Raw genomic sequence first — 24,889 nt, 5'->3', positions numbered from 1 at the left:
AATTGAATCTTTTTCAAAACACTTCTCTCAAACATGTCATTAAAGATCACAGGGCAGTCAAATCATTTATTTAAAACTGTACCCAGAAGCTATCAAGTGTGAAAATGAAGGATCAAACTTTCATTGGGCAAGAGTGAGAAACTTCCACCTGCCTTGAGGTGCAGAGGCGCTTAATGTTAGAATCTGCACTGGATACCTCTTGGCCATCCTGCCACCTCTTGTCCGAGAGGATACACAAATTTCCTGATCCATGCAGGCTCTTTAGGCATGACCTCTTGTTGTTTTTGATGTGTCAATGTTGAGGAGCTCACTTCACAAAGGTATATTGTTGAAAATGGGAGCAATACCTCAATGTCAAGATCAGAGAGGTTGGACGCTCTTTTTTGTTTCTTGTTTCTTTTTCCAACTGCAGCCACAATGGGCCCAGAGGAATCTCACTGAACTTGACTTTTGTGCTATCGCTCCTAAGGTCTATAAGTTCCTCTCACACCTTCAGAGAAAACTCCTTGATTGATGCCTCTGCAGATGAAGTGAAAGGATCAACACTTGGAATATGTCTTTCAATCCTGACAAGTATCTCATGCTCTCAATCTCTCTCTGAAAGGACAATCTGGCAAATCTACTTTCTCAACAATCCTCTTGAGAACGTTCTGTCATTCAAACTCATGGGTCTCATTAACAGCCATGACCTTTCTTGGGCAAACCACATTTCAGAGTTGGCCTTCAAAGCCAGCCACTGACTGGGCATCTTCTGTCATACAAAGTCTTTCTTTGGCACACCTGAACTCCTTTCCACCAACAAGACTTTCTTCCACAGCTTGATGGAGTACTGCTCTCCTCTTTGGGCTGGCTTTCCTGCTTCACATCTTACTCGTGTTGAGTCCGCAGCCTGTGTTTCCAAAAACGAAGGTGGACCACAGTTGATTGGAGTGTCAGCAATAGGGATAGTAACACCCCTGACGTCCAACTCAACAGCTGGTGGATCAGCCTGGTACAACCGCTCAAAGTTATCGGCCCAGCGGGCCTTCACTTCAGACTCCTCTGTCAAGAGCCTACCACTCTCCGCTCGAACTGCAGTACACCAAGGGATGGGCTTGGACGAACGCAATGCGCAAATTACCCAATAAGCAGGACGAGAATCACTTGGCCACAGGTGATGCTCTACCCTTCTCAGATTCCTCGCACATAGGACTCCTTATCCACCCTTAGTGCACGTACAATTTTATGCCTCAGCTACCTGAACAGCTCAGCATTGCCATTCAGCCTGGCCCTGTAACTTTGAGCAATGGTATCCAGTGTAACTTGAGTGACAAAATTCTTCGTCACCCTCCGATAAGTTCCAAAACATCCACCGGCAACATCAGGACGGTGGTATTGAAGGCACTCCACACTCTTCAGGATCCCCCAAACACCTAGATCCCCCAAATCTCCACTCAGCCTGTTCGCAAACTCCTCAGTGACCCTCTCATCCTTGAGCTTGCCAACATCCAGCCGAGGCTGGGATGGTACCATTCTCCTGGATTTATGGTGCAACTTTAAAGTTGCCACAACAAGCCGGTGGTCAGTATTGAGGAACTGAGCACTCCGGTGGACCCTGCAGTTCCAGATCATCCTCCAGAGACCATCAACGAGCACATTGTCAATCTCCTTTGCCATCCTGCCAGCGTTGGAATACCAAGTCCAGCGATGAGCTTGTGGGTGCTGACACCATGAACCAGCCACCCTAAGTCCATGACTTCTTGCAAAGTCAAGGAACTTCCCAGCAGGCACACGACGTCAGTATGAAAGATTCACGACGCCGGGAATCAGCCGCTTGGTTGTACAACCAGATCACGACGGTACAGCCGCAGCGCGATTATCTGAAACTGCTTTTTCTGCCTCCTATGTTTACAGGGTGAGCGATTTTCCACCTCGTGCCATGTGTGGTTGTGTCTGCCTTTCACTGGAGGAGAGATCTGATTGGCTAATTACTATTTCCGCTTCACGAGCCGCCATTTGTAGAGTTTGGTTAAACTTGTGAACGTTTAGATGTTTCTGAGTGTGGCATACAACCCGCTTTAATCTGCAGAAGACTTCAGCTTTTTTCGTGTTAATTATCTTCCACCGTGATCATTTTTGGTAAGTATAATATTATAAATCGATTTTATGTCTTCGCTTTTGTTTTTGGACGTTTTTAAGATCACAGAATCCATGATGTGTTCCTGTTACTGGTGTGCTGGAATCTATTGTTACATTCAATGGAAACTCTCCCGGGCCCTTCGGGGCACTCGAGTGGTTCGAGCGTTGGACTCGAATGTGCATCTGATGATCGAATCCTCTAACACCGGATTTCATCGTCCGTTTATCACGTTTAGCTGTCGCTGACATGGCCCTGATATGGCCCTCCCCTGATATGGCCCAGATATGGCCCTCCCCTGATATGGCCCTCCCCTGATATGGCCCTGATATGGCCCTCCCCTGATATGGCCCTGATATGGCCCTCCCCTGATATGGCCCTGATATGGCCCTCCCCTGATATGGCCCTGATATGGCCCTCCCCTGATATGGCCCTCCCCTGATTTGGCCCTGATCGTGTGTACAAATCGCCGGTAAATAATCAATTCATTTTTCCACGGGCCTGGTGAAAAAAAACACCGCTCTGTGGCAAATAAAGGGGACTGTAAAAATTACTTTGGACAAGTTTAATTGGTTCAGAACCTTTTAAAATATTTTTTCTGGTGTGGATAATGCTTCGGCCGTTCGGGTCCGACGAATTACCGCATTTTACCGCAATGTAACAAATTTAAAGTTCCACTGCCCTTAAAAAAGCCTCAATAAATATTATTTTTATAATATTTTTTTTTGTCCTCTTTTAACGAGTTCTGCCAAACCAAAGGCAAAAGGAAAACAATTGTCAGTTATTATTCGCCGAAAAATGTGGTTTTGTCATAAAAAAATATTAACCCTTTGGCCGCCGACAAACTGCCACTTGTAACAATGAAGCCTTCATTGTGGTAGTTTGTCACTATTGGGAAATTGTTCAAGTTTGTCGATACACAATTGTTATCCTTTGGTAAAATGGTTATCAAAAGACATGAAAATAACTTTATATTCTTAAGAATAATATTAATTGAGGCTTTTTAAGGGCAGTGGAACATAAAACTTGTTACAAGCTGCTTCGAACACTGGTGTACTAAATTGTTTTTATTTTCTAAAATAAGGGTGATGTCCAATGCTGTGATGTCCACATACAATTAGTGTGGAAAGAATGGGAAGAGACCTTTCCGGAACCTAAATTTTTATCAGGTTGTCAGAGGAAATTAATTCTGCTAAATGACAGATTATAATGTGCATGACTTGAGTGTAATTCACATTGCAAGTCTTGTTTGATGATCATAAAGCCCATTATATACGTAGTGGAAATTCTTATTATTTTTCAGACAGTACCATGGCCAGTCAGCCAACAGCAACGGAGGTAGATGTGGACACTGCCGTATCACAACATTTGAAATATGCCCCTGATCGGCATGGAGGTGCGGACAGGAACAAGCCCTCATCTATCTATAATTCCAGCAGTGTGTGTGTGTGTGTGTGTGTGTGTGTGTGTGTGTGTGTGTGTGTGTGTGTGTGTGTGTGTGTGTGTGTGTGTGTGTGTGTGTGTGTGTGTGTGTGTGTGTGTGTGTGTGTGTGTGTGTGTGTGTGTGTGTGTGTGCGCGCGCGCCTGTGTGCCTGTGTGTCTGTGACCACTGTTTCTCAACAACCACTGGTCCGATCTAATTGAAACTTGCCAGGTATATTGCTGGGGACCTGAGTGTGTGCCTTTTCAAGGTTTGATATTAATCGGACAAGTGCTTCCCAAGTTATGGCCATTTATTTACCAAACCAAGTGCGTAGGCGTGGCCGATGGGGAAGAGATCCTCAGCCGCGTTCCCCATTATGGGTTACAACGTACGGACTTCCGGATAGTGATGACTTTCTGTATTCTAATAATTTCTCGATTTCTTATGCGCATTCATAGATAAACACAATGCCCCAATCCAGCCGTCATTTACGAGAGTGAAGGAACGGCCTGTGTGGTTGTTTGAAAGTTTTTATATATTTTTTTTGCACGTACGGCCACGCACGTACGGGCACACACGTATGGGCACGTACTAGTGTAATACTAACGAGTCACAGTAACACGCTGTGCCAGCCGTCCACGTCCTTGATTATTAAGCATTTGCAGCCCAGTTAATTGTAACGTTGTATGTTGGAAACCCAGCCAAAGTTTACATTGTGAAAATATTTACATGAACTTTTATGCAGAATGAAGTAATTTTAGTTTCTTGTGAAATTAAGATTGAAAACACTCAACAAATTAATTTTTTTTTGCTTTGGAATTATTAATGTGAGATGCATTCAAAATTATGTTTTCATACTTAATGATGTTAGATTTATATTTTTTCTTTGTACTCGTGCGTGCACGTACATGCGTGGCCGTACGTGCAAAAAAAAACAAAAAACTTTCCAACCGCGAGCCACAAACAACAAACACGCAGGCCGTTCCTTCGCTCTCGCGTGCCCGTACATGCGTGGCCTTATGTGCGTGCCCGTACATGCATGCCCTCTGCAGTGTGTCGCCATTTTCTGGGGGAAAAAGTACCAAAACAGCAACAAAAAACATCTAAAGGTACCTAAAAAAACACCTTTTGTTTAAATTTTGTCTCCTATTTGCTTATTTTCGATTGTAAGTTATCGCGTGTTTAAAATTTACTTCTTGATTCGGAGCATACCAGCTCACTCTGATGTTACCGAAATGTATGCACCGTCTAATATGAAAACGATCATAACTTGAGGCATTGTGTTTATCTTTAAATGCGCATAAGAAATGGAGAAATTATTAGAATACACGAAGTCATCACTATCCGGAAGTCCATACGTTGTAACCCGTAATGGAGAACGCGGCTGAGGTTCTCTTCCCCATCGGCCATTCCTATGCAGCAACGTGTCCTGTCATTGGTTGGTAAATAAATGGCCATAACTTGGGAAGCACTTGTCCGATTAATATTGTTGTGGATTTGGAAAGCTATCGCACTCAACATTCAGGTTCCTATAGATTAGTTATATCAGTAAGTAGATGTTGTATAGATAGCTCCCGTCCCTGGTCTAATGGGTAAATCAAATGTGAATGCGCTACGATTGCATTAGAGTTTCAACAATGCCACAACGGCGCCATTCTGGAACTGGAATGTTCAACATGGAACTGGTGCTGCTGCGTTCTTCAGGTGCGCACGTGGGCGGAGTCTAACACAGACATGCCGTCCCTCAGTGGCCAATTGGCGGGGAGCCAGCGTCTTCCACGCTCCGCCTCCGACTCAGCACCGTCGCCATTAAACACGCGGTCTGAGGTGAAGCATAGCCATAGCATAGCCACAAACGCCCCCCGCTGTAGACTCCGCCCAAGGGATGGAGTTCCCCGCCCACCGCGCGCCTGTCCAATCGGGAGCGGACGAGGAGTCACATGGGGCCTCCCGTCCAATGGGAGGGTGAGTGGAGAAGAGAGAAGCGTTCGTTGAGCGGGAGGGGGCCGATATATGGTGTGTCTTGAGGAGATTATCGGGCTCAGCTCTCTTGGAGTTGTTCTGGTTCTTTCCTGCTTCTCTTCTCCCACTTCTTCTCTGCCCAGCTCATCACCTTGGCTTCTCCTGCAACGACCTTGTCCCAGCTCCAGAGCTTCGTGTCGTCGCCTTCCGCCTGGCTGGTACGGCGACACCAGTCCCAAGACCAGGGGACGTCCAGCCGCGCGCTCGTGGCCAGGTAGCCAGCCACGCCTGGCTCACAGCCGGTCTGTCCTCAGCTGGAGAGTCGTAATAAAGGCCGTTGAGGTCCACTTCTGTCTGGGTGTGCGTGTGTCTGTTTGTGGCACCAGTCTGACAAGTAGTGAATTTTATAAGTGTTTTGCCTGTACATACGTGCATTCCCTGATATTCGGGATAAATCTTCTCTTGCGTGCTCCCCTAGTCCCCCATCATTGGTAAATAAATACCAAATTGTTTGAATGTACTCAGCTCTTCGTGTCATTTCTCCATTGACTGGGTGTGTCGTGCGTGTGGGAAAGTGAGCAGTCATTGCCGCTATAACGGAGAAACAGGATAATTGGGCCGGCGGAATTCGGCGATTATAAGCGGAATTATAATTATAATTATAGATTATAAGCGAGCGGAACGGGCTCGCTTAAGGCCAAGGTCACATTTGCTCTACGGCGAGGATACGGCGGCCGTACGCCCTCTGATTTGACAGAAACGTGCGGCGGCCGCAGAGAAACTGAGGTGGCCTCAGGGAGGATATATTTTACAGGCCATAGGGGCGCCGTGGAATTATAGCGCGGAGTTATAACTTTTTTTCATTTCTACGTTCGCCGTAGCAATTCGACAAGCCAAACTAGGACGAAGATGTGTTCCACGTCGAAGGTACCTAGGGCGTACGGTGGGCTTGCGTTATTCGTGCTGCTGCCATAAGCTCTTCTCAATGAAAAATGAATTTTCCCAACCCCCCAAAAATTACGGCGGCCGCACTATTTCCACGGACGCCATACGGTGGCCTTGCGGTCTGTGTGACTACCTGCGGGCAATGCAGGGTCGACGCACGGTTCCCGTATGCCCGTCGTGCACCTACGTACTGCCTCCGTGGCAGTCTGCGTCGACCGTGCGTCCACCATGCGCGACCGCTAGAGATCGGAGTATAGGTGTTTGCCTATACAGTGGTGCCCCCAGAATCCCAATTTAATTTGTTCCAGGAGGCTGGCTGTTCGGATTGCAAAAAGTTCGGATTCCAAAAATAATTTCCCAATAAGAAATAATGGTGTGAATTAATCCGTTCGTGGACCCAAAGAAAACCCACTTTCAAGACACTTTAAACTGAAATTCCCCATGTTTAAGGTAAAATAAGATGAGGAAATGACCTTCGGTGGCGGTGTATTGTATGTAAACTGGTACAATCACCAATCCAAAGGTCCACACAGGCTCGAGCTCCGGCCTGGGTTCTGATCGCTCGTGCACTCTGCGAGAGCGCTGCCCCCAGGGCAGCTCATCAAACATGATGCCCGCAGAACCACAATCACTTTCATCAAACGCATCGGACTGAGGTAATCATGGATATTCCAAATTACAACTGGTTTTGCTGTGAAATTCAATCCTTGCCCGACAGTCCGTCACACCACGTGATCGGATTGCTTTTTTGATATTAATTAAAACACAAGATGATTAAAAAAACAAACATCACAAATGAAGGTGAAAACACGAGGTAAGGCCTAAGTCACATTTGGCTCAGCGGCCGGAGGGTCTACAAAATGTACGGGCACTAGCAATTATAAAGCGGCCGCAGTATTTCCACGGTCACACAATGTAGCAGTCACATATGTTTTTATTTTTCGGGTAGACGCACGGGGTATTTATAAATTGTGGAGACCGAAAACGTGGGGGTGCCGTACGGTCTTTGATTTGATGTCGCACGGTGACCTCAGGGCGTTCCTGCGGAGGCCATAGAATTTTCAAGGCAGACGCAAGGTGCCCGCAAGGCAACCGCAAGGCGACCGCAGGGGGGCCTAAGCCGAACGTGCGGCCAGACGGACGGTAACGAATGGGTTAATTAAATTTTTTTTTTTTACCAGTTCTTTTGTTTCGGCTTGTCGAATTTCTACGGCGAATGTAGAAATGAAAAAAGTTATAACTCCGCGTTATAATTCTGCGGTGACCTTACGACCTGTAAAATATAGCCATATGGCGTAGGGCCACCTTGAGGCCACCTCAGTTTCTCTGCGGCCGCCGCACGTTTCTGTCAATTCAGAGGGCGTACGGCCACCGTATCCTCGCCGTAGAGCAAATGTGACTGAGGCCTAAAGTATCGATCGACACACGAGAGAGGCTTTCACGAGTATTTCCACCGACAAACTGAATTAACAAAGCGTGAAGATGCGGCTCGAACAGGTGGGGGAGACACGTGAACAAACATGAACGCTACGTTGTGTTCGGTTTTTTAAAATGTATTGGGTTTTTAGGGCAAAATTTTCTCCAAAAAAATTGTTCGGATTCCAATTTGTTCAAACAATGGGGCGTTCGGATTCTGGGGGCACCACGGTATATTATAGTTATAGTATATTCAGTTATATAGACTGGTATATTTTTATTTCAGTAAAAAAAAGAACTGGTATATATACCCACTCGTTACCGTCCGTCTGGCCGCACGTTCGCCTTAGGGCCCCCCCTGCGGTCGCCTTGCGGTCGCCTTGCGGGCACCTTGCGTCTGCCTTGAAAATTCTATGGCCGCCGCAGCGACGCCCTAAGGTCACTGTGCGACATCAAATCAAAGACCGTACGGCAACCCCACGTTTTCGGTCTCCACAATTTATAAATACCCCGTGCGTCTACCCGAAAAATAAAAACATATGTGACTGCTACATTGTGTGACCGTGGAAATACTGCGGCCGCCGTATAATTGCTAGTGGCCGCAGATTTTGGAGACCCCACGGCCGCCGTGGCAAATGTGACCGAGGCCTAAGCGGCTCGCTTCCCGACGAGTTCCATCGAGGGTGAAATACCCCGGTAGCTGGATCACGTGGGTACTTAGGTAAATTGAAGTTGGCAATCAACCCTACCCCACGACCCTACCCCACGACCAATCGACCCTACCCCCAACAGCTTGGTCTCCCCATTGGCGTATTTCGGTCCAAAATAACCAGGACCCACCGACCTCAGACTTTTCCGGGCCGGCGATCTGTAATTCCTGGCGATCGAGCCGAGACGGCCCCACTGCTCCATCGAGGGTCGTGCTCGTGGCAACGCGCCGGCGAAACCACAACAATATAAAACCTTGAAAAGGCACATCCTCAGGTCCCCAGCAATATATCTGGCAAGTTTCAATTAGATCAGACCAGTGGTTGTCGAGAAACAGTGGTCACACACACACACACACACACACACACACACACACACACACACACACACACACACACACACACACACACACACACACACACACACACACACACACACACACACACACACACACACACACACACACACACACACACTGCTGGAATTATAGATAGATGAATACACACACATAGATATATATTTGGTCTCATTGATTTGCCTGATTGTAATTCAGTTTTATATAATTTTATGCACTTCATATCATTCAAGTATCATCTGTTTAAGTCTTTTTGCACCTCATTCTATTGATGCCCGCTGTGGGACATAAGTAAAAATATTTCTAAGTTACATATATCATGGAGAAATTCTATCAGAAAGGTGTTTGACTTCCCAAGTGGGACCCATATTGTATTCTTTTTACCAGTCATTGCTGAATTTCTACCTACTGAATGTCAACTATTATGTCGTATCGCAAAATTTAAATGTGGTTCTTCGTCTTCTCATAATTACCTTCGCATTCTGCGAAAGGTTATGTTTTGGTCGGCATGTATTTATTTATTTATTTATTTGTAATCTTGTGATTCGTATAACTCAAAAAGTATTAAACCGAATTGCATGAAATTTGGTGGGATGATTGGTTATTAGCCAGGAAGCATTCGATTCGATTTTGGGATCGTTCGGGTCAAAGGTCAAGGTCACGAAAAGGTCAAAATCGTCTTTTTACGATAACACGGTCAATTTTTATTCAATTTGCATGCAACTAACGCCAAAATGTTCAGAATTCAACGCCTCATCTTGTGATATGCAATATGACACAATGACGCCCATACTCTTGTTACCGGTTTGGGGTCAAAGGTCAGGGGGGTCACGACCTTGAAAAATATGCGGTTTTTGTCATAACGCGGTCAATTCTTGTCCGTTTTACATGAACCCAGCACCAAAATGTTCAGAATTTAATGCCCAATCTTGTGACACAATGACGTCATAACACATGTCACCGGTTGGGGTAAAATGTCGGGGGGGGGGTCAGGCCCTTGAAAAATATGCGGTTTTCGGCATAACTCAGTCAATTCTTATTCGATTTGCATGAAACCAGCATCAAACGAGATTACCTTCTCTTGTTGAAACGTTGTATTCACCGAGCTTGCGAGTGAAGACTCGCCAAAATGACGCGAGTTGATTGTTGTTTAGTCCGTAGCCCCCGAAAGTCGGGAGAGGGGGTAATGACATTATAGATATGTGGTTTGTGTCATAAGACCATTCATATGAAACCAGTTCCCCACACTCATACCAAGAACAAAAAAAGTAGTGGCGGCGAAGGTATGCACTCTATGAGTGCCCGTTCTCGTTCTTACCTGAAGTTGCTTAATAATGAATCTTGGAACAATGGGTAGTATGTCATCAGTAGCGAAAACTTTTAATTACATTTTATATAAATGCAAGTTATCGCTTGCATAGAATTGTATACAAGCTTGCATAGAATTGTATATAGAAATGTATACAAGCATAGAATTATCAGCATTTTTCTAACTCTCTCTCTCTCTATCGAGTGCAGCCTGTGGCTGCTGGTTGCATCATTGGTTGGGACGTGGCTATACCGCTGATGCAGTGTCCCCCTTACCAGTACACTGGTACTCATTTTGCCGACCTCGGAAGGATGACAGGCTGAGTCAACCTCCTGGTGTATTTTAATTCAGCAGCCTACGGGGCTTGAACTCTAGGATTCCAAGCCACCACCCTAACCACGAAGCCAACACCAGGCTTGAGTTTTACTAACACTGCATGACTATGTTCTTGTTCTCAAAGGTGCCTTTGTGCAGTCAATTATATTTGAGAGAGAAGCTCCACATTTCCTCTCTGGAGCAAAACTTTCTGAATTTGAATTGTTAACTGTTTTTTTGCACAAAGTGAATTTGTCAAAAAGGTATTTACGACTTTTACCCATGTGGTATTTCTTTTTATTTCCCATTTTTAGTATATGTTTCTCAATTGCAATGGTATCTACTTTTATTTATTGTACGTTTGTATTTCAGTGTGCTTTTTTGGTACAAATAAAGATATTATTGTTAATAGTGCTTGTATATTTTTGCCGCAATCATGCTCTGCTTGATTCGTGATAATAAATGATTATGAATTACAGTTGTTTTCAAGTTGTGGTCATTATGTGTTACTGTGCAACGTATTATGCTGTTGCAATACAAAACTTCAATGTTTTTATAATGGTACCGGTGGAACAGCGGTGCTCCGCTGGCCCCAGACCTACTGGTCGAGGGCTCCATCAAGCTGGAAGCTGAAGGGTGTCATGCACTGCAATGTTCGTTTCTTTGGCGTGCAAAGAAAAGGGTAAAAACAAAAACTCCATTTTATGAACGTTGTGATAAAGTTGAAAAATAACGTCATGCTTCAATGTTGTGACAACGTTGAGATCTGACGTCGTGGGTGTTGCAAAAACAACTTCCCACTGACCCAATTCTGACGTCAGGATAGAACCAGCAAACGACGTTGCAACAACGTTGTGTGCCTGCTGGGTTAGTGCTATTCTAGTTCACAGTTCCAGACACATGGGGACCAACACACATCTCATAACCATCCCTATCAGTTCCAGTCCCATCCCTATGCATTGAAATCCCCCAAGACTAGAAGTGTATCTCGCTTGTGGCACTGATCAACCACAGACTCGAGCGTGGCATAGGATGCATCCTTCACGGTGAGATCACTCGCCTCAGTCGGAGAAAAAACAGAGACCAGGGAAATGAGACCCAAGGAGTGATGAATCCTTTGTCTCATAATATGCTCGTTGACCGGTGTTATCTCAATTATCATTGGAGTCAGCTTATTTGACACAGCCACACAACTCCTTGGGTATGGTAACAATCAGAGCGACCAGACCAATAGTAGGTGTAACCAGCTGCCATTATCTCACTACAATCTCGTTTCCGGACCTCAGAGAGTGCTGAAATATTGACGTCAAAACGCTTGAGCTCAGATGATATCAGAGACAGGTGATCATCCTCTTTTCGGGATAGGACATTCCTTCTGGTGAAACTTCCTAAATCCAGGATCACTGCTCCGCTCACTCATTTGTTTCTCTTCTTTTTTTTTCCTGCCTGTGGAACCAACTTCCACAAACTCATCAATCTCATTATTCCCACTGGGTCTTCAAGACAGTTGTTCACTACCATCTCAGATCGTTCACTACCATCTTCACGACCATCACTACCATCACAACCATCTCAGATTCATTTCACTACCATCACTACCATCAGTTCACTACCATCTCAAAAACAAATCAATGATCTTTTCTACCCTCATTATCCCCCCCCACCCCCACCCCCCACTCCAATCCCTCCTCCTTCCAAATTTCCAGTTTTCCGTCCTGAGAGTTTCCTTCTCTATTCATCTTGCCCATCGCGCACACCTCTCCTGCCCCTCATTTTTCTCCACACCCATTGTTTTTTTTTAGTTTGTCTCTATATTGGCCTTAAACTCTGCTGTTGGTGTTTCCTCTCTCTCAACTGATAATTTTGTCCTGTTGTATCCTGATGCGTTCAGTGTGAGCATACTAATACTCTTCAATGAGTCTCGACTATGTATTCAAAAAATATATCACGACCCAGTCACACTGCTCCATATTGGACAAATTGGAGTGATGCTGAAACTTGTTGTGAAGCATGCCCACATGTTCTGCTGCCTCATTCAGCAGTTTTATTTCAGGATATGTGTTACTGGTCCATTTGAAAATGTCCAGAAAGCCACATAATATTTATTCTCTCCACAGATGAAGTTTTGATTTAAACTCGTTTAATTTGTTCATACATGCAAGCACGTTCTCATCAGAACCTTGCATTCTTCAATGCAATTCGTTAATATGTTCAGTTGATGGTGTTCCACAGTTTATGGTGCTTGAAATATGTTCAGTTTATGATGCTTGAAATTCAAAAAAACTCAGTGATGTTCTTCATTTCCCTCTAATTATGAAAGTACCACGACATTATGGACTTTGTCATGGCATGCCAGTTGTGAAGCACGGCTATGCAGTGTCGAGATTTGAGCAGGAATTCGAATTATTATTGCAAGAATTTTATATATATACATATATATATATATATATATATATATATATATATATATATATATATATATATATATATATATATATATTGTTACTGTTGTGAAAATTCACAGAACACCATTCAGGCTTCCCAGAGATCAGTTATGTCGATAAGTGTGTGTTCAGATTAGATTTCCCCACTGATGTCGAAAGGGATATATTTGTGTAACCGGGCTGTGATCTTTGAGTCAGCCATTATTCTTTTGCTATCTTTATTTTTGAACACCCACATCTGAACAACCACAACTGCCTCTCAACAACCACGCCATCCCCACCACAGCGACAACCACGTCATCCCCACCACAGCGCCAACCACGACATCTCACCATCTCCTCAAACAACATCTCCACAAACGCACAACATCGCCTCACCTTCATCTCCATTGCGCCGCCATCTTTTCTCCAGCCACGGCGAATCCCACGGACGAGCAACATCGCCGCCGACAGACGCACGGGTTCTCTGTTAGAGCAGGAGCCGATGATTCCTGCAACGTCCGCGTGGTTGATGATTTCACCCACGTCCACGCATGTCCGAGCTTCGCGAAGAGATCGGATCAGAATGGGGCGGAGGAGGGTGAGAGGTGAGAGATCAAACGCACCCCGACCCGATAAAAGGGCGCGCTGGAATGCCAGTCGCGCAGTGGGTCTGGAGTCGAGCTGGCGTCGAGTCGGAGGAAGCCAGCAGCCCGCCAAGGTTTGAGACCAGTGGAGGGCAGTCGGGGTCATCGGAGAGCAGCCAAGCCTGCTGTGTCGCGCGGAACTACGGGAAGGTGGAGAAAGCCGGAGTGAGGTCGCCAGCCAGCGACAGAACGGTCTGAGCCAACGCTGAGGAATGGGTGGGCTCTTTAAAGAGCATTAACTCTCGAAAGAGCAAAGGCCCGTTTGTTCCTCTGAGGCGTCGTCGGCTAGGCTGATCCACCAGGCCGCACGACGGGGCCTGCACCAACCGAGCTGCCGTGTTTCCGACGAAACGTCGAGGGTCGCTCAGCGAGTCACCACGAGGGTGACAGGTAACCATCCCTGCCTCTCGGAGCTCTTGCGGTCTCCACAGCTCTGTGGATATTCAAGGCCTACAGGTCCTTGTTCAAGGTTCCTTCAAGGTTCAGCCACTCCCTTTCCTGGGATTTCTTTGCATGAAATTCTGTGGCGCCTTGTCCATAAGTAGAACTGTTAAGTGAATGTACAGTAATAAATAGACAACGGCTGTAGCGTCTTTTTGCTCGTGTTTTGTCCCTTACCTGCATTGCTTTACTGACTGCACGATTGCATACGTGTTTGCATGCATACGTGTTACAAATAAATGTCATTGTGTGAATGTTCGCCTGTTGGTTGCATCCTTTCCCTCAATTGAGCTGCTGTATTGCGTTCGGGATATTAGCCGGCTTTTAAATAGCTGATAAAGTAATCGGATCCGGCGGGGCTTGGCGATATACACCGCTCGGTAAATCGCAAACGGAGCGAGCTGCTAAAACGGCTCTTTTCCAAGCAGGTCCCATTGAGGTGTAAATCCCAGCACTTCTATCTGCGTGCATACTGAGGTAATTGAATAATTCGGCGATCGGACCCTGTCGCGCATGGACAGAATAGTTGGCTGATTTACAGTGTGATTAAAACACACCCGTAGCTGGATTTCGGCGTTGATCCGAAAGCTGCGACAAGGTTTGCCACGATCGGTAGGCGTGCGGCGAAGATTCGTTATAAGCGGTCGCTCACACGCCGGGGTGGTAAGAAACCACAACTATATATATATATATATATATATATATATATATATATATATATATATATATATATATATATATATATATATATATATATATATATATATATACACATATATACAAATAAATATGCATATACACGACCGGTCAAAAGTTTTAGAACACCCACATTTTTCAGTTTTTACTGAAATTTAAGCGATTCAAGTCCAGTGAATAACCTGAAATGGTACAAAGCTAAGCATTAAACTGGCAGAGGTTAAAAAAAACAGTTCAGGTTACCAAAAACTGAAAAAATAATGAAAAATTCAGAGTTGTTAAAAATGGCCCTTTTCAGGGAACAAGTAATGGGTTTGCAACTGCAGCTGTTCTGCAGCAATGGAAGTAAATTAAGCCGTGAAAGTTGATGCAAACAATTCCTACAGGTTTCCCAACTTTTGTTGATTGGTTACAAACCCTCTGTCTGTATAAAAGCAGTGTTGGAACAGACTGTGTTGCTACACCCTCTGAAGCATTATTTGGACAATATTGCATGGCAGGAAGTAGTATATTGTTATTATAATGGCAAGAAAAAGACAATTAATAAAGAAAGACAGACAGACCATTGTCTATATATTACTAAAACTCTCATCTTGTATGTATGTATGTATGTATGTATGTATGTTCCCAAAATACAGCCAAAATGGTACACGATTGTGCAAACATTTTCTGCCCACCTTACTCACTGTGGTGAATTGAGGTGAATTGAGGGACATGACGCGGGATCACATGTTGTGCGTCTCGCGTATAAGGGGAGGTCTCTGCGGCACGAGTGGTTGTCCCCGGGGCATTGCCATTTACATCGGCTGTTCACTTGATGCTCGTTAACTGAAGGTGCTCATTGACTGGTGAGAATGGAGATTATATCGAACTCCGTGCTTACGCGAATTTATTCTGCAATGATTAATTGCACATGTATACGTTACTGCTTATGTACTCCTAGCTGAACCTGTATTCCCCGGTGTGCCCGTAGAAGCGGCTCCAATCAAATGGAATAAAGCCTAAACTCTGAAGGTTCATCTCTCGCTCTCATTTCAATTTATTCCATTTGATTTTCTCGGCTCTCTCAACCAAAGATGGACAAGATCTACAAACCAGAGAGGTTCGACGCAGACCCAAACGCGACTGACGCAGAAATGAAATGGTCGCATTGGTTCTGCTCCTTCTCACACTATCTGACCATCATCGAGGAGGGAGCTGACAAATTTGCCGCCCTCGTGAATCATGTCTCGCCCAGCGTGTACAGGCTCTTCTCGGAGTGCGACACTTACGAAGCAGCGATCGAGGTGCTGCAAGCGCTCTACGTGAAGCCCAAGAACGAGGTATACATACGACATCTTCTCAACACACGCAAGCAAGCAGCCGGGAGACAATCGATCAGTTCCTGCAAGCTCTGAATCAGCTGGGAAAAGACGGCAGCTTCCGGGCCGTAAGCGCCGAGGAACACCGAAAGGAAGCCACACGGGAGGCATTCATCCAAGGACTCAGATCAGCCCACATACGGCAACGCTTACTAGAGAAAGCGCAACCCACTCTTGACAAGGTAGTCGATCAGGCACGAGCGATGGATACGGCTCAGCAGCAATCTGAGTCATTTGGGACACCGATGCTGCTAATGAACGCTGCTACGGTGGGAACTCAAGGAACCCCACTGGCACAGACACAGCCAGACATAGGGGATGGAGAAACACCCGAGGAGCCGGATACCCAGGCCACGTCAAACTCCTCAGCAACTGCTCCGGTTGGTAAATGCTTCTTTTGTGGGTACAAAAGGCACCCTCGTCAAAAATGTCCCGCCAGAGATGCCACATGCATGAATTGCGACAAGAAAGGGCATTATGCCAGGGTATGTAAATCTACTCTAAGGAGAAATAAACCCACTTCTGCGGCTCTCTACTCGCAGAATAAATTGACTGCAGCCTCCCCGGGGAATCTATCCAAGGCTATCATCAACGTACGAATTAACGGGCATATGGCTGAGGCACTGATTGATACCGGTAGCTCTGAAAGTTTCGTCAACAGCTCGCTAGTGAAGGGCAGGAAATGGGTAATCCACCCGACTGACAATACGGTATGCATGGCCGCCACCTCACTACAATCCCGCGTACGAGGGTACTGCAATGTTGAATTGGACATAAAAGGGTACACGCATCGGGATGTAAAGGTACTGGTGCTTCGTGATTTGTGCGCAGACGTAATTCTGGGTCATAATGTCCTCAAGCAGCACACGAGCGTCGAAATACCCTTTGGAGGAAGCAAGCCTCGTCTAATTTTAAATGCGTTGACCACCGCGGAGGTGACATCCCCCCAGCTGTTCGCTAACTTGTCGCCAGTCTGCAAACCGATAGCGATCAAATCGCGGCGATATACCACTGCTGACATGAATTTCATCACTTCAGAAACCAAGCGATTACTGGAAGAAGGAATTATAGAACCGAGCGACTCGCCATGGCGCGCACAGGTGTTAGTAACCAGCAGTCAGAACCATAAGAAACGAATGGTTGTCGATTATTCCCAAACGGTCAATCGCTTCACCCAACTCGACGCCTACCCCCTGCCGCGCATAGATGAGATGGTCGAACGCGTGGCCAATTATAAGGTATTCAGTACCATCGACTTGCGAAGCGCCTATCATCAAATTCCCATCCGAGAGGAAGACAAACCTTACACTGCATTCCAGGCAGGGAGGCGCCTCTACCAATTCAGGAGAATACCTTTCGGTGTCACGAATGGGGTAGCTTGCTTCCAACGGGTTATGGACGACATCATCTCAGATGAAAACCTCAAAGACACTTTTGTTTACGTGGATAATGTCACAGTGTGCGGTAGGGATCAGAGGGAACATGATAGGAATCTGGACAGATTCTTGAGCATTGCTAGAAAATATAATCTGACTCTCAACTACGAGAAATGCGTATTCTCGGCAAGGTCAATTGACCTTCTCGGCTACACGATAGCCGACGGCACAATTAAGCCTGATCCTGAGCGATTGCGCCCGCTCCGTGAGCTTCCACCACCTCAGGACTTGCAGACAATGCGCCGGGTGATCGGGATGTTCGCTTACTATGCGAGATGGATTTCGCAATACTCCGAGAAAATACATCCCCTAGTGCATTGCAAAAACTTTCCACCAGATGCCGCTGTTGTAAGAGCTTTCCACAACCTCAAGGATGATATCAGTAAGTCCGTGGTTTTATCGATCGACAGCTCGGTGCCCTTCGTGGTGGAGACCGATGCTTCAAATCACGCCATAGCTGCTACACTTAATCAGTCTGGGCGGCCGGTCGCGTTCTTCTCGAGAACTCTCTCTAGAAGCGAACAGAGACACTCAGCGATAGAGAAGGAAGCGTACGCCATCGTTGAAGCGCTGCGGAAATGGAGACATTATTTACTGGGAAACCACTTCATGCTCGTTACGGACCAACGATCCGTGGCATTCATGTTTGATGGGAAAAATAACGGGAAAATTAAGAATGAAAAAATTATGAGATGGCGGATCGACCTAGCTTGCTACAGTTATGACATTGTTTACCGGCCCGGGAAAGAAAACCCTGCTGCAGATACCTTCTCCCGGGTCTACAGTTCGGCAACAATCAGTCAGGCTTTGCAAGACCTCCATGTGTCTCTGTGCCACCCAGGGGTAACCAGGATGGCACATTTCGTACGCAGACAAAATCTTCCCTATTCTGTTGAAGATATTAAACAAATGAATGCTTCATGCCCTGTTTGTGCTGAACTAAAACCCAGATTCTATGGCGCGGCATCTGGCAGACTGATCAAGGCCACTTCCCCCTTCGAGAGACTAAACATCGACTTCAAAGGGCCCCTGCCGACCGAAACAGACAACAGATACATATTCACCGTTGTTGATGAATATTCAAGGTTCCCTTTCGCGTTTCCGTGTGCGGATATGACCTCGGGCACTGTCGTGAAATGTCTCTCTGACCTCTTCGCTATGTTTGGGAGACCTTCGTACATACATTCAGACAGAGGGCCGTGTTTCATGTCGGCCGGGCTAAAACAATTCCTATTAGAGCACGGCATAGCAACTAGTCGAACGACGGGTTACAACCCACAGGTAAACGGGCAGGTGGAACGGTATAATGGAGTTATTTGGAAAGCCGTAACTCTGGCGCTGAAATCGAGAGGACTGGGCCCCGAGCGGTGGGAGGTTACCCTTCTCGACGCTCTGAATTCCATACGCTCTTTGCTCTGCACGTCCACAAATGCCACTCCTCACGAACGAATGTTTACTCACCAACGACGTTATGTTGACGGTCAAACGGTGCCCAACTGGCTGACCCATCCCGGTACAGTGTTCATGAAACGCCCGGTACGACAAAGCAAGTATGAACCGCTGGTGGAGGGGGTCGAACTCATTGACACTAATCCAGAGTATGCTCATGTCAGGCTCCCGGATGGCAGGGAGACCACTGTGTCGGTTCGCCATCTGGCTCCCTCAGGTACTCCTCCCGCAGGTACACCACCTTCTGGCACTCCTCCTTCTGACATTTCCCCCCCAGGAACTCCGCCGGGCGACGGGGCTGCCGCGTTCCACCCGAGAGCGATCGAGGAGTCATCCCCGGCACAAGTCGAGGCTCACCAAGAGGATCGGGAGTCTCCCTCAAGTGAAACTGCCGTTTACTCCCGGAGAGGTCGACGAATAAGGCCCCCTCGACGACTCAATCTGTAAAGGGGATTATCGGCATTCTCGCTGCTCATGCTCCCATATGCCCATTATATCATATATCGATGCTCATTTCCATGCTCCAACAACTCAAAATAATCACTGCTTGGCATGTATGCTTCTGTAGATCTATTAGTCCGCGTTGCTTGAAATGTATACTCCTATAGTGCTAAAGCAATCATGGTGTGTAAGATGGGCCCCTAGTTACATTTTAAAGGTGCGGAGAATGTGGTGAATTGAGGTGAATTGAGGGACATGACGCGGGATCACATGTTGTGCGTCTCGCGTATAAGGGGAGGTCTCTGCGGCACGAGTGGTTGTCCCCGGGGCATTGCCATTTACATCGGCTGTTCACTTGATGCTCGTTAACTGAAGGTGCTCATTGACTGGTGAGAATGGAGATTATATCGAACTCCGTGCTTACGCGGATTGTCTGCAATGATTAACTGCACATGTATACGTTACTGCTTATGTACTCCTAGCTGAACCTGTATTCCCCGGTGTGCCCGTAGAAGCAGCTCCAACCAAATGGAATAAAGCCTAAACTCTGAAGGTTCATCTCTCGCTCTCATTTCACTCACCATTCTCCTGCGGTGTGCATTATCAAGTTCCATTCAAATCTGGCAACGAAAAAAATTATTAAAAAGTAAATTCCCGATTCAGTCAAGTACTCTTTGGGAGTATTTGATCAATGCAAACAACCTCAGCGGTATAGTTTGCTGGAGCTATCTTTTTTTCTTTTTTCTGTGAATGATTTTTTTTTTCATCAATCGCTGTCATAACGGGAACCCAACGGATTCACGGGTCATCGAGTCACCCTAAAAAGTGTCGGTCTTTCCTTTCGCAAAATTGCAAAGCAAGCCAAGGTGTCCATGAGTACAGTTTCCTACACCATCAAAAGGCACTTGGAAACTGGAGGAAACTCTGACAGAAAGAAGTCTGGCAGACCCAAAGCCACAACACAATCAGAGGACAAGTTTCTGAGTCAACAGCTTGCGTGATAGGGAGCTCACAGGACAGCAGCTTCAAGCACAGCTTAACACTGGTCGAAGTGAGGAAGTCTCAGTTTCAACTGTGAAGAGAAGACATCGAGCTGCAGGTTTGACAAGTCGAGTGGCAGTAAGAAAGCCATTGCTGAGATGGCAAAATAAGAAAGAGGCTTCCCTGGGCCGTGAGGCACCTCCAGTGGACTATTGAAAACTGGAAGAAGGTCTTCTGGACCGATGAATCAAAATTTGAAATTTTAGTTTCATCACGTAGGGTTTTTGTACGCCGTCGAGTCGGCGAAAGGATGGTTCTTCAGTGTGTGACACCAACTGTCAAACATGGAGGAGGAAGCGTGATGATCTGGGGCTCTTTTGCTGGATCCAGAGTCCGTGACTTGCAGAGAGTGACTGGCACCCTGAACCAAAAGGGATACCACAGCATTTTGCAGCACCATGCAATCCCCTCTGGTCTTCGCCTAGTTTGTCAGTGATTCATCCTACAGCAAGATAATGACCCAAGACATACCTCCAGGCTATGTCAGAACTACCTTAGAAGAAAAGAACAAGACGGTAGGCTTCAAATTATGGAATGGCCAGCACAGTCTCCAGACTTTAACCCCATCGAGCTGGTTTAGAATGAACTGGACAGAAGGGTGAAAGCAAAGCAATCTCCAAGTGCAACACATTTGTGGGAACTTCTGCAACTGTTGGGAAGAACTTTCTGAACAATATTTGATTTCCATTGTAAAAAGAATTCCACGAGTATGTTCGGCTGTTGCATCTGCAAAAGGTGGCTTCTTTGATGAGTCAAAAATTTAGATACAATTTTGTTCAACTAAACGATTCCATGATTTATTTTTTATCTGCAATTGTTTATTTGTTCTATGCTTTAATTTGGGTGGTATTTATAGTATTTTCTGTAGAAAATGGATTTCAGGCATTATTTTGTTTCCTTCTTCACTGTAATTCTATGCAGACGCATTTTGAAGAGACTATGAATTGTAATGCTCCACTGCACATCTGCCTTCCCTTCCTCTCACTCCTTCCCTTACCCAACCCCTCCTCACTCCTCCACCCCTCCTTACTGTCCCTCCCTCCTTGCTCCCCCACCACTCCTTACTCCCCCTCCCTCTTCTCTCTCTTTCCCTCTCTACCTCCTCACTCTCCACCCCATCCCTTTCTTTCTCTCCCCCCTCTTTTTCTCCTGCCCCCCTTAGTATTCATGTCAGCGAAGCGACGGGTGGTATTTGCTCATGTATGTATGTATGTATATATATATATATATATATATATATATATATATATATATATATATATATATATATATATATATATATATATATATATATATATATATATATATATATATATATATATATATATATATATATATTTTTTTTTTTCAATGTATATTTGTTAACCTGGTGTTGGCGCAGTGGTTAGGGCAGCGGTTTGGGATCCAAAAGGTCCTGAGTTCAAGCCCCGTTGGGCCACTGAATAATACACCAGGGGGTTGACTCAGCCTGTCATCCTTCCGAGGTCGGCGAAGTGAGTACCTGTGTACTGGGCCAGTGTATACCCCGGTTAAAATAGGTGTACCATATCCCTGTGTCGTAAGAGGCGACCAGGGTTGCGTCAGGAAGGGCATCCGGCGTAAAACCTGTGCCAAATAACTATGCGGATCATACGGATGATCCGCTGTGGCGACCCCTAACGGGAGCAGCCGAAAGAAGAAGAAGAAGAAGATTTTCAATGTATATTTGTATCTATGTATATATATATATATATATATATATATATATATATATATTTAATGTATATATGTCTATGTATATACATTTTAATGTATATATTTACATGTAGATATATATATATATATATATATATATATATATATATATATATATATATATATATATATATATATATATATATGTATATCTTTTTCTTCTTTCGGCTGCTCCCTTTAGGGGTCGCCACAGCAGATCATCCGTTATGATCCGCATCATGACTTGGCACAGGTTTTACGCCGGATGCCCTTCCTGACACAATAACACCAAAAATAACACCAAAACACATATTACATACAATGGTTATGTGGAAGCAAAAGCATATATTACATTGTATGCTTATATGGAAAAAAATGTGTATGACCTTCTTTATTTTTTTTTGGGGGGGGGGGGGTGGGGGATACACTGTCGAGGCTCAGAGGAGAGCTAACATATGGTTACATGGCAACAAAATATGTTTTATGTATCTGGCAGAAAAATGTGTCTTTCATGAATGACATTGTTATTGAGCAGTAACATATATATCATGTTGTTAGATGGAAGCAAAAGTGTATATTACATTTATGGTTATATGGCAGTAAAACATATATTACATAGCATAGTTATGTGGTAGAAAAACGTGTACAACATATTGTGGTTATATTGCAGAAAACATATGATGTGGTGCAGTTATTTTACATAAATGACATGATGTTATTGTTAAATGATTGTAAAACATGTGACATGATGTGGTGATATTCCTGAAAGTATTATCACCTCCTCACCGAAGGTGACGGAGGTTATGTTGTCACCTCTTGCTTGTCTGTATGTCTGTCTGTCTGTCTGTCTGTAAGAAGGATATCTCAAAAAGTTATGGACGGATTCGGCCGAGATTTGGTGGACAGCTTTGGTGTGTGACAAGGACGAAGTATTTAGATTTTAGTGAAGATCCAAATCCACATCCAGGAATTTGAAGTTTTTTATGTGATTCTTCACCATTGAGAGATGGGACTTAAAACGATATATTGAATGATATTATATTTAAAAACATTGTGGACGAGTTAAGACAAAACTAGGTGAATGAGTTGGTTAAGTGACAAGAACAAGTCGATTAGATTTTGGGTTCAGGTCAAGGTTCAGATTTGGCCTATCAGTGTGATACGAAACGTTAACTATTAAGACTAGCAGAGGTGTGTGCTCTACTGAGTGCCGTTCTACTTGGTGGCCACAATGTCTTGTCACCACAGGTAAAAATGTCATGGTCTTTGTGTACAGAGTGTTCATTTTTTTCCTTTTTCCATTTTTTTCAGATTGAATGAATGTTACAATGGGTGAGACAAGCAATTACACCATTGAACAATCGATTGTTGTCAGTGCCTGGGTTGTATGTCGGCTTCCAGCAACAATTCTAACCAAGAATCCCTTTGGGGTTTCATAAAAGAGATTGTTGTACAACAGCGCTATGCAACTACTGATAACCTGAAACAAGCAGTGAGATTTCCATTTAATCATATCACCCCACAAATGCTACAGAAAATGTCCCACAGAACGTGGCGCAAAATTATTCTTTGTGATGACAATGATGGAGCACGAAGGGATCCACTGGACAGTTAAGACTTGTGTCAAATGCCGTAAAATGTAAATGTTTAATAAGGTAAAAGAGTGCTGCAAATACACGTGGTATAATTTGTACAACCCTTCAATATTGTCAGCTAATATGATAAAAGGAAATGCCACGGTTTTTACATTGGGTGACAAGGCATTCTGACCACCCTGAAGTTTTATGATGTGTTTATGTGGCACTAAAATGTGTATTACATTATATGGTTGCATGGCAGAAGAACGTGTGAGACATGATGTGGTTATATGGGAAAAAATTAAAGGGTAAGATGTGATATGGTTAAATTGCAGCAAAACGTGTGTGCCATGATGGGGTTTAGATAGAAACAAAACACAATGTTGTTCCAGACAGTTTGTAGATTACTCAAGGATGAAATTAAATATCATTCACTGATATCTCAGCAGTTCTTAATTAAAATTATTTCCATCACGTTATTATTAATCATGCGAATGTTGCATTCTTTTTAAATTTTTTAATTGGATTTTGGATTAATTTGATAGAGTCGTTGTTCGAATGAGGGCAGTCAGCAAGCCCATCGATTTCGTTTGCCTGGCCATACCAAAGAGAGCTTGTGATTAACCCTAATCTTACAAGCAGGGGTCTTTTTGGACCCCAGGCCTACATTTTGATGTGTTATTTCGATATTAGTTGAACAATGCATTTCATGTCAGTTTGTTTCTTATATGTGCCGGTAATAAATATATATGATGTTTTAAGATACCACCTTACTGCACAGAGTTACAGGGACCCCAGTTTATGGGGTCCAAAAAGACCCCAGTTGTTTTCGTTCATTTTTTTGCACGTATGATAACCTCACATGGTATTTGTATCGAGCAAGTCTTCTAAAAATGTTTTTTTTTTTTAATATCTATGTTTGTTTACTTGATCAATAAAACAACATGTTTCATCATTGATTTGAACCTTTGGCTGATTTAGTGAAATTGAATGATTTTGAGGTGAGGTCTGAAAAGATCCCAGTTGGTAAGATTATATATGTATATATAAATATATATATATATATATATATATATATATATATATATATATATATATATATATATATATATATAT

At 44.5% G+C, this 24,889-nt stretch overlaps 1 protein-coding gene across 1 annotated transcript in view; it reads left to right on the top strand.

Annotated features, from left to right (window-relative positions):
• The window catches only part of LOC147011033 (uncharacterized), a 46,319-nt gene extending 21,695 nt beyond the window's left edge, over positions 1–24,624 (top strand). Inside the window, exon 2 of the mRNA XM_085859455.1 lies at positions 23,508–24,624. Coding sequence (XP_085715581.1) covers positions 23,508–23,516 — 9 coding nt within the window. The 3' untranslated portion in view covers positions 23,517–24,624. The remainder of the gene's footprint in view (positions 1–23,507) is intronic.
• The last annotated feature ends 265 nt before the right edge of the window (positions 24,625–24,889 follow it).

Source organism: Eptatretus burgeri, chromosome 16, assembly GCF_056783735.1.
Source record: "Eptatretus burgeri isolate ZD-2024b chromosome 16, Ebu_testis_v1, whole genome shotgun sequence".
Classification (NCBI taxonomy): Eukaryota; Metazoa; Chordata; class Myxini; order Myxiniformes; family Myxinidae; genus Eptatretus; species Eptatretus burgeri.
Note: the sequence above shows the minus strand (reverse complement) of the source record. Positions and strands in the feature narration are given on the sequence as shown.